This window comes from Epargyreus clarus, unplaced genomic scaffold (assembly GCF_041222505.1).
Source record: "Epargyreus clarus isolate Ecla_fem2 unplaced genomic scaffold, WU_Ecla_fem_2.2 ptg000007l, whole genome shotgun sequence".
Lineage (NCBI taxonomy): Eukaryota > Metazoa > Arthropoda > Insecta > Lepidoptera > Hesperiidae > Epargyreus > Epargyreus clarus.
In genome coordinates this window covers 19532683-19543678 of record NW_027332215.1, presented here as the reverse complement: position 1 = coordinate 19543678, position 10996 = coordinate 19532683, and the positions used below count along the sequence as shown (strand labels likewise).

At 35.6% G+C, this 10996-nt stretch overlaps 1 protein-coding gene across 4 annotated transcripts; it reads left to right on the top strand.

Annotated features, from left to right (window-relative positions):
- The first annotated feature begins 2876 nt into the window (after positions 1 to 2876).
- Positions 2877 to 10642, top strand: LOC140743602 (sulfhydryl oxidase 1). Of its 4 annotated transcripts, none has more exons than XM_073075018.1 (3): positions 2878 to 4794; positions 8123 to 8171; positions 9909 to 10642. In XM_073075018.1, the coding sequence occupies exons 1-2, from the start codon at positions 3101 to 3103 to the stop codon at positions 8163 to 8165; spliced, it is 1737 nt and encodes a 578-aa protein (XP_072931119.1). In that variant the 5' UTR covers positions 2878 to 3100; the 3' UTR covers positions 8166 to 8171; positions 9909 to 10642. The 4 variants fall into 4 exon arrangements, 3 of the variants coding, with proteins under 3 accessions (XP_072931119.1, XP_072931118.1, XP_072931120.1); XM_073075017.1 differs by having other exon boundaries at positions 8120 to 8171; XR_012102476.1 differs by having other exon boundaries at positions 2877 to 8171.
- Positions 10643 to 10996: the final 354 nt, after the last annotated feature.

Below are 10996 nucleotides of genomic sequence, written 5' to 3'. Positions count from 1 at the left end.
TAACTAATGAGACTTTATGGGACTAGGCGGAACAGGTTCAGGGACTAGGTAGTAGAAGTGAGGCGTATATACTGGAACAGGTTCAGGGACTAGGTAGTAGAGGTGAGGCGTATATACTGGAACAGGTTTAGGGACTAGGTAGTTTACCGGACTAAGTAGCACTTATTACAACTTATAAATATTTGATCCACCTAGTCTCATCTTGTAGCTACTACGGGCGGGACTTCCGCGCAAAGGGAATATAATCTTTACATTTTAGTTGCGCCTCGCCAGCAATGTCTGTGTTAATAAATCTTTTAAATTTGAACCTTATTCTGTATGTAATATATTAATATATTTATATTAATATTATGTACAAATGCAAATTATTCTCCATTACAGTTATTTATACGCTTTAAATTTTTCACAATATGTTTGCACATGTTCTGAAAAGAGTTTAATGCTGGAATTTTGCGTATGAGTTCCGTAGGAACATAGGGAGCCACTCCTTGCAGCCTGCACAACGCCTCGTGTTGTTGCCTCTGCGCGGCAAAAACTGCCCAGGTGGCGAGAAGAAGGTCTGTTGTTTGTGCAGATGTGCCGTCGCAAGGACACAGATCCTCACTGAGTATGCCAAACCTGCGAAGATACGCCTTATGGAAACCGTGGCCAGTGAAGATCTGTGTGAGCTAGAAGGAGGTCTCCATATGCTTGTTCAGCTCTCTGATGTCACTGAGTCTTAGTAACAAGCGTCGAGTGTGTTGGCCCTGAAGTGACCTTTAATGTTGGGCCTGTCATTTAGCGAAATTATCTGCTCTCACTTTATGCTTCACGTATGACATAGAAAAGCGCGCGTAGTCTGCCGCTCTGTGTAATGTTGTGGCGTGTTTCGCTGAGGCATCTGCCGCCTCGTTGCCTACTATGCCAACGTGAGTTTTCACCCATTCAAATTCAATGATGTGTGTGTTACGGTGTGTGTGTGTAGTGTTGTGAGTTGTGACTGTGTCCAACCGCCCAGTGGCACGCACGATCTATGACGTACAATTCGGCCTGGAACACGGTACAACTATTGTGTAGTTTGTATTTCTTTGTAGCTATTTGTGAGCCTGAAGAGTCATAGCACACAAATGCAGCACCCACCGACCCATCTTCGTGTTTGCTGCCATCCGTGAAGATTTCTACGGCTGATGACTCATTCAGGTTGCCCTCTTTCACCGCAGGACACGAGGAAATCATCTTAACAGTGACCCTGTCAGCCGGATGTAAAAGCTTGGTCACTGGAGTGGATCTTTCGCGCTCGATGTCTCCAGGTAAATAGTCGGTGAAGTTGGTGAGCCTTGCTTGTTCCACAACTTGTACTTCCTGTACTTTCAGGTCCAGCGGAGTGAACTGGGCCAGTGCCAGAGCGGCAGTTATCGAAACGGTACGAAACATAGCTTTTATGGCATAGCCCCTCTGCATGCCAATTAGAGACCTCCTGATGTACCTTTTGGCCGCTACATGACCCCAAATACCAGCAGCGTAGATGACAATGGGTTCAATAACGTGTTGGTAGATTGTCCGTATGTTCTCGGGATGAGCGGCCCAGGTTGGTCGGGAGTAAATACACAACTTGTTAAAAATATACGTCGCTTTCCCGAGAACATAACGGGCGTGGTGGCCAAACAGCAGCTTCTCATTTAGAATAACTCCGAGAAGTTTGATTTCGCTGCAGAAGGTCAAGGTTTGGCCTGCCATTGTCACCCGCGCCGCCTTAGCCTTCGGAGTGAACGCAATCAGTTGCGTTTTGGCTGGTCCAAATTCGACTTTTACACTCTGACCCCACTCCCGGATTGTGGCAAGCGCAGAGTTAGCAAGCGTCTGCAATAATTGAGTTGTGCTTGCTGAGACGACAAGAAGCACCTCATCGGCGTACGCCTGAATGTGGCACTCGGATCGTTATTGAATGTTCAAAAGCTCATCTAATATGATGTTCCACATTACAGGTCCGCACACCGATCCCTGGACGCAGCCCTCGGTCATCCGTCGCGTAACGCGCTCTCCGGCATGATCCAGAACCACAGATCTATTGCAGACGTAATTTGCTATCAGTCCGTAGACATTCCTGGGACAGCCGATCCGCTTCAGTCGATGGAAGAGCGCCGGCCACCAGGCATTGTCAAACGCCGCCTTGGTGTCCAGTGACACTGCCAACACCTGCTGCCGATTGCTCTTCGCGCGCTGGACTTCTTTCAAGGCTCGGGTAAGGGGCCTCAACGGTCCCCGTCTGTTCTGTGAATTCGAACTGCCGATCGTTCAAGCCGCTGTTCAGATGGGCGTGATGTGTGACCCGCTTGATAAAGAGTCTTTCGAGCAGCTTGCCAAAGACAGGTAAAAGCCCAATCGGTCGGTAAGAGTTTAGATTGGAGTAATCAGCTTTTCCTGGTTTGGAGATTATCTTAACATAAGCGACCTTCCACTGGCGGGCTTCCACTATACTCTTTCCAAAGGATATTTTGGGTTAAAATCCGATATCGATAAATATATCCAGGAAATAATACTTTATAATGAGCGATATCCTTTATTTGTTTACATATAGGTTAAAAATGCATAAAATTTTAAATATATTTAATCGATATCCATATTACCATGTAAGTTATAATAAATGTTCATTTTTATTTTGACACTTAAAAAAGCAAAACTGCCACATGCCACAGTGCACAAGCTGTTTTTTGTAGAAAAATATTTAGTTTTAGATTCGGTAAAAAATTCTGCGTCTATGACTTTAACTTACAAAACATAGAATGCGGCTCACCACTACATCAACTTTAAATTTGAACTAAAGTTAGGCTGAAAGGCAAAAAGCCAAGGCCGTAAAACACCATTAAAAAAAAAATTGAACCTACGTCAGTAACGTCAGATTCCAAGTCGGCTGTCTAGTGTCTTCGGTGTTTGTCAGTTTTCAAATTCGTTTTATTTAGTAAGAAGTGATTATGTAGGTATGACGTATCGGATTTTATGCGGAGTTCACGAGATAAAGCTTGGTTTTTCTTTCTTTCCGAGGTAGTTGGAAGTAGTAGGTGCCAGTTGAACGGTGTTGTGTCTAAACAATTATATTCCTCGGCGCATTTGTGGGCTAAAAATGTATTGGCTTCAAGTGCTAGTGCTAACAATAAGCTTATTGACTGGATTAGTGAAAGGTGCTGTAGTCCCGGAAAACGACGACATATACGAACAAGGACTGTACAGTAAGGCGGACCATGTTCACGTATTAACAATCAAAAATTTTGATAAAAAAATTTATGGACAAAACCATGCGACCTTGCTTCAATTTTATAACAGTTACTGCGGGCACTGCAGAGCATTTGCACCGAAATTCAAAAGTTTAGCTGCTGATATTCAGTCCTGGAAAAATATTCTTCAGCTGGCGGTTCTTGATTGTTCAGTGGAAGAAAACAATGAGATATGCAGACAGTTTGAAGTAATGGCTTATCCTTCACTTAGATACTTGCATGAAAATTATGTGAAGGCCGCATCAAATATTGGAGACAGGATGCAGTCTACTGACACAGCTGAAAGACTAAAGAGTCAACTTGTAACTAAAATGAAATTGGAACAGGCAATGGGCCGCTTGGCTTCAGCACCGTCCCTTAATATAATGTCACATGCGACATACGATTCAGCCGTCCGTGATGTGCCAAGCAATGTTATTTACACTTTTCTTGTGTTTGAAGGTGAAAATTCAACCATAGGCTCCCAACTTGCACTAGATATAAATGATTACCAAAATATAAAACTCAAGAGAGTACATGATAATAGTGAGTTAGCAGAAGTGGCAAGTGTTAATAACTTTCCCGGTCTGGTAGCCGTTGGGTCTTCTCTGGTACCTACTTTGCTCACCCCCAAAAATCCAACTAAACAGAATTTGTTAAAGGCAATCAATTCTTTTCTAAAGATGAAAAATTATGCATTCCCCGTCCGAGACATAGACACACAAGGATTGTATGGAAATGACTTTTCTGATGATAAATCCCTGTCTTTGGATTCTGATGTGGTGTACTACAGTGACTTGGAGAAAACACTAAAAACAAGTTTACACACTGAGATTACTAGACATAAGACATTAGACAAGGATGCCTTAAGTGCACTGTTGGAGTACCTGGATGTCATAATAACTTCATTCCCATTCAGAGGCAATCTCAGAGAATACCTTGTGGATTTGCGCAACACTTTTGGAACAAAAGCTCAGTGGGGTGGAAGTGAAATTTATGATGTAGTAAAGAAACTGGAAACTGCTCATGCACCTGTCTATTCCACCAACCTTGAATACATAGGATGTAGAGGTAGCCAACCCAAATATCGTGGTTACACCTGTGGCCTGTGGACAATGTTCCACACATTAACAATAAACGCAGCTGATAAGCCAGGTACCGAGGGACCAAAGGTTTTGAGAGCTATGCATGGATATGTAAAGCATTTCTTCGGATGTACAGAATGCTCACAGCATTTCCAAGAAATGGCAGCCAGAAACAGGATTTTTGAAGTCAATGAAAATGACAAGGCTGTGTTATGGTTGTGGATTTCTCACAATGAAGTAAATCTAAGATTATCCGGTGATGTAACAGAAGATCCGGTACACCCTAAAATACAGTTTCCTAGCCCTACGAAATGCCCCGAGTGTAGGAAGGATCGTGGTGCTTGGGATTTACCAAAAGTGTATCAGTACCTGCAAAGAATGTACGGAATGAGGAACATTCAAGATGCCAGAAGTGCCAGATCTGCCACCACCATGCCAAGCCCCTTCTCCAACTTGGACATTGGAATGTTAAGCCTCCTGTACATATTCTCTTTTTTTATTTTAATAATAGTTGTAAAGTTTTTTCTTTCTAAACGTTTTTACAGAAAACGCCGTTACAAACATGGATACGGTAAAGTATAACTATAACATCAAACGTATTTAATATGTGACACTCATGTACTTTTTCATGGAACAAATGCCTCTTCCAAGATATGAGTGGCAATTTGCACACAGCATAAGCTCTGATAGAAGTATCACTTATTCTTCTACTGTACTTGTTCATAACAACATACCAATATTTGTGAGGTATTATTTTTTGTTTTTTCATAATATTGCTTATTCTGATCTCCAAAGAAAAAACTTCACATCATTCCAAATGATTATTAAGAACCTATAAATTTATTTATAATTCACTTTTAAATATATTTGTCAACTCTAGAATGGATCTAGTTAGTCACTCTAATTTTAATATTTAATTTTTGTACCTACCTATTTCTTAATACTTCAATAACTTCAAGTATTAATTGCATGTCCTGAGTTCAATATCATATGATATATACACTGCCAAATAAAACACATAAGTGCCTGTAATTATGTAGACATACTCTTACTAAGTTCAAATTAGTGTTTCACAGATTTTATATATTAAAATAACATTTGATACAATTATTTTTATTAACATTTGCTCAAAAAATCTACTATGTATAATATGTCATATGCTTGTAAGTCATATTTTAATGATTTTAATAGAAGTTGCGTAGTCACTCATTATAATCACACTGATTCATATAGTTTAAGGCATTCCAACAATCATTACTTCATTTTGTTTTAATTATGGTCACAAAAAGTAAAAAATAATAAGCATGTCAGATTGTTACAAATTAATGTACATTCTATAATTTGTGTTAGTCATCTTATGTGTATTTAACCTGCATAAATATAACACAAACATCTAACAACAATGAAACACAAATTTTACAAATGGTCTGGCTGAAAATTAATTATAAATTATTTTAACATTAGGTTAATATGTTATTTATACCTGATACTAATTTGAAAATAAAATGGTGACATACAAGAAACTGTAAACTGAGTGCCAATCGCGCATGAAATGTAAAATCGGTATAATTATTTCGGTAAAAAAATTAAAGTATGTGCAAAACAGAAATTGCAATTAGTTATTTTCATACGGTGCATTTAATTGACTAAAATTTAAAGGCTGATCATTGCTAATGGTATTTTAACACTTATAACTAAGACTAAATTGTATTTACAATTTTTATATGTCGTTATTCAGTAATATTTGAAAGTAATCTTAATACAATGTTTAATGACGTTTGTTTGTGGTCAAAGTAGCGGTTTGTGGCTGTTAATACCTTTTGGCTATAAGGTGTTTTATCACCTACTTAATCTTTTTGACGCCATCAATGCCGTCACAGAATTAATACCGTTTAGATAAGGGCCGATAATACACATATTTTGAAGGTATTTTGTGATAATTAAGTACGTGTATTCATAATTATATACATATGCAGAAATATGTACATATTTTGAAATTTGTACATTAAAAAAATACGCTGTTATCTATTATCTAACACCGTTTTTCTATGTAATTCTATAATTACGTACAATCTACTTAGGGTATTATTTACTCATCTTATTATATGTATTTAATTGTTTTTGGTGTGTACATTAAATAGTTTGTATGAACATTCCCGAGTTTTTACGAGATTGGCTTGGTATTTTGTGATGCTTAGTACACCCGAAGACTATATTGGAAAAGCCATTCCACATTCCGTGTGATCGGTACTTGATACTTTATACTCGAGATTCTTTCTGAGCGGTAAGCGCTCAGAAAGAAGCATAAACTCGTTTACAAAAGAAATTGGTATCTGGTATGCTTGTCGGTGGTACTTAGTTTACCTATTCTAGGTATTTGACTTGTATTTGAGACATTATTCAGTATTAAATTTGATATCTATAAATCTATAGTGATATCTTAGATATTTACAGTAGGTACTAGTAGGTAGCAAGCAGTTCGTGCATAACCACAATTTGCCAATTACAGTGTTATTTAACCGTCACTTATTGTTGATATGCCGCTTGTCAGGACGTTGCGGTACCCTCATCTATTACTACACCGATTACGGGACCTTGAAAACTGCACCGTACCAAGTGTGGTACTAAGTCTATCATCACAGGATTTTAATTTTAGAGCTAGGTATATTACAATTTAAAAAAACTCTGTTGTATATTTCGCAGACATAACTGGCGATGATACTTTCAATTTTTATCCTTATACAATGGAAAATTTTAACGAAACATAATACGAATATTTAGAAATAGTAAGTAGGCATATAAATATATTACGTTGAGAAATATATGAACTGTATTTTATTAAATTAGCAGGTTTTAATAACTTTTATCATGAAAATTATTAAAATAAGGTTAAACTACTGTACAAATGCGCATAAGGGAATTGTACATAGTTTTATGTATAAATTAATCGTAATAAATTCAATAATGAAACTGTGATTTAATAACGTTGGTTATTTAAAAATATATGTAGCTGCACCTTACGTTTAGTCGATGCCGAATTTCACGACGTATTTTTGTTCTTTAGCTAATAAATTGATCAATCATTATGTAATATAGTATAACATTATTATATTAAGTAACCTATTTATTAACAAATTTAAAAACTGTTATTAAAATAAAATTTTCGTAATTTTAATCTATCATTTGAAGATAACAGGTATGAATTAGTCACTTTAGTATCATTAAAATCAATTCGCTATTAACGATTTTCATATCGGACACTGATTAATCTATTTAACTGTCCTTCACTATAATTCAATGTACCTGACTTGAACATAATAAGTATTCAGTTTTCATGTTTGTTTACACTGTTTGTTTTTACGAAGGAGGTATAATTCAATTAGCATGCTATTGTTTATGCGATCTTCATATCTCAGAATCATAACTTTACTGGTCTTGCAACGTCTTTGGCGATTGTACTGTCGTCAATTTTTCATTCTACACTTTTATTATTAATAAAACCTCGGAAGCCTTGGAACTCGATCAGAATAGTTTAGTTATATCTGAACGGCAGAAAAGTTTATTATATTACCTTAATATATTTATAAATCACGTGTAAATGTGTTCACGCTAATTTCGGAAACCGCTCAATCACGCTCAATCGATTTCACATTTGATATACGGTTGGTTCCACTTAAAATGAAGATACTATATATTTTATAATATAATTCAGTCTGGTATCTTCAGTCTATTAAATACCTATAAGCAATTATTATTGCGTAAAAATATCTACCTAAATAATAATAAAATTGTCTTGTATTCAAGCAGTTTCGCTCTGCGCACCTGGAGAAGAAACCAGCTTTTATTCTAGGCTAAGGTTAGTTTCCAAAGTTTTTTTTGGTGGTGGGTTGTGGTGGTTGGTTAACACCGAGCACTTTATTATTCTTTATTTTTATATTTCTTCAACCATACCCTTATTCGATCCATTCGAAGTTTCGAACCACTTTTATCCAAATTATATAAGGATTGGGAACAAAAACTGGTTACGATTTGAGTTTCTCCATGGTCGACTTTCTCTAGTACGCAACATTATTGACAGTGATATATCGTTTATTATTCATTTATTCCATTTTATTTATATGTAATATTATACTACAGTTCCGTTGTAAGTTTCCTAATATGCAATATTATCTTAAAATAATACATGCATACGACTCGGTAGGTTACATTTTACGCTTTGGATCATTTGCGTGACGACTATAACTCTGTTAAGATAACATTCTGTGCAACTATGTCTTTATCGTAAACTCTTGTACTAATTTAAGATTTTATTTATGCGAAGTGTGCCGTTAATGAGAAATAAATTGATCCATCCATATTATCTATAGATGATGATACCATCGATACCATCGATACGATTATGATACCTAGGTAGCTGTATAGTACAAGTAAAATACCTACTATTGAAATTAGTGGAACATGATTTTTTGGATATTTATTTTTTCACTACTATTCTTGAAACGTGGACAATTGTAAAATTTTGTAGGACGTAATTGCTTTATTAAATTATGTCCACAAAAGGAAAATAGCGAATAAAAAAATTAAAAAGGTGTTCCGGAACATGGTTAATAATACGGTACTGTAATAACAGTTGGCGTTATTATAATACAACGTTATTGTGTCTTATCTACATAAATAGTGTACCTATTATCTGTATAAACTAATGCTAATTTATTAAGGTTTTTTAGTAAATATTTTATTACCACGTCAAGCTGTTCATTAATTCATAATATGATACTAAATTTTAAAAAAAGATATAAAATATCATGTCACAATAGATAGGAACTTTAAAAGATTAATGTATCCACAGAGGCTGAGCTAATATCGAGCAGTGGTTATAAAATTGCACCTAAGTTAGCTCTGTGTTCAGTGACCATAATATTATTAACCGTTGGAATGTGCTAAATAATTTCTACATATTTCTGGTACTCCCAAATTGAGAAATAGTACATTACGATACGAGGACGAAAAATTTTTTTCTGACAAGTGTGAGTTTGCAGGCCGAGCCGCAGGCGAGGACTGCAATCACACGAGTCAGAAAAACATTTTTCGTCCGCGTGTTGTATAAAATTTTATATTACGGGGTCGGAAATGGGGGTTTTGCGCACGCGAAGCGTGCGTAAAACGTCCATTTACGCACGCCGTGATATAAAAATGTATTTTTAGATTACATTGTATCTCATATTTTTCGTAGTATGCATAATTAACCTATTTTAGCTTCACTTAATAACTCATTTTGGAAAATATAAGTTGTTGTTACTGTAACAGTAAGTACTTACTACAATACATAACATTTAATGTTGTTCAAGAAGTTGGTTAACGTCTTCTATAGGTAGGTATATTGTAATTTGTAATGTACTGTTAGTTATAAAAAATATATTTTCAAGCGAATCAATGTACATGCACTCGCCTAATATAATTGAATGGATAGTTTGCTTACATATTAGCATTCTAGCCACATGCCCATCTCATGTAATTTAGGCCACTTTGATATTAGTATTCATACAAAAAATTCGGATTAAAAATACTAACGGTTTCTTGGTTTCGTCCCCAGGTACATGTCAGCTTGACGGCTCGTCGAACAGGAAACTGCGACTAATATTACACATTTATTTACTAGATTATTCTTCGTATAATTATAAGTGAAGAGATTTTTTTGTAAATTTAATAACGCAAATTTTATTATTTGTAGGTGTCTTTTGATATTGAATTTATTCTGAAAACTATTGGGTGCACTATGACACGTCCTGTGATTATTTCATTTATTTGTGCGCGCTGTGCTGTGAGCGTGGGTTCATTTTGAAGTTATTTGCTAAAATATAGACACCAATTTTAAGGCCTGCTGTAATATTTTGTCAACATTAAAGATTTTAACCACAAACGACTGTTTTGAAAGAAACTCTTTACTGTCACATTGCTTCAAATTCAAATTGCATAAATACCTATTTATAAACGCTTATACAGAACTGTGCGCACAAATCAATAGTTCAAATTCAAAAACGTAACCAAGTAATCATAATTATGTATAAAATAATATCGAAGTTAATTATAACACCAGTGACTTTTTGAATTAAGTAGGTTTTTAGCTTAATAAATATGTGAAATTGCATGCCTTTCAAAATCGAAATGAACTCATTGTCAATTTATATATTAATCTATTATTTATAGTCACAATGCTAGCATAATTTTATATTACTTTAACTTATCTATCATATACTGCTCGAATAATTCCAAAAAAAAAATTGTAGTGAGTGGACATTGAAACCAAATAAAACAGTGTATCTAGATGTTTAATGTACTTTATGTTAACCTCCGATCAATTCCTAGACATCCTGTAAAATCATTTTCCATAAATCTTCTTATATTGGGCTGTCAAATTATTTTACGCAAGATTTACATTCGAACAGACTCGTCGAATGTTGATACATAGACGCGAATGTAGCTAATTTGCGTGTACTGGTGTAGTTTCCGGATTCTAAGTATGATGAATCTGTATTCGCTTGCAGCGCTTACTCGTTTGTTCACAACTAAATATAGTTTCGCTCTAAAATCGTAATATAATAAGCCACCTAATAAAATAATTGACGGAATTAATAAAATTATAGTGACGCTATCACAGTTATAAGTGTATTCTCATTCAGG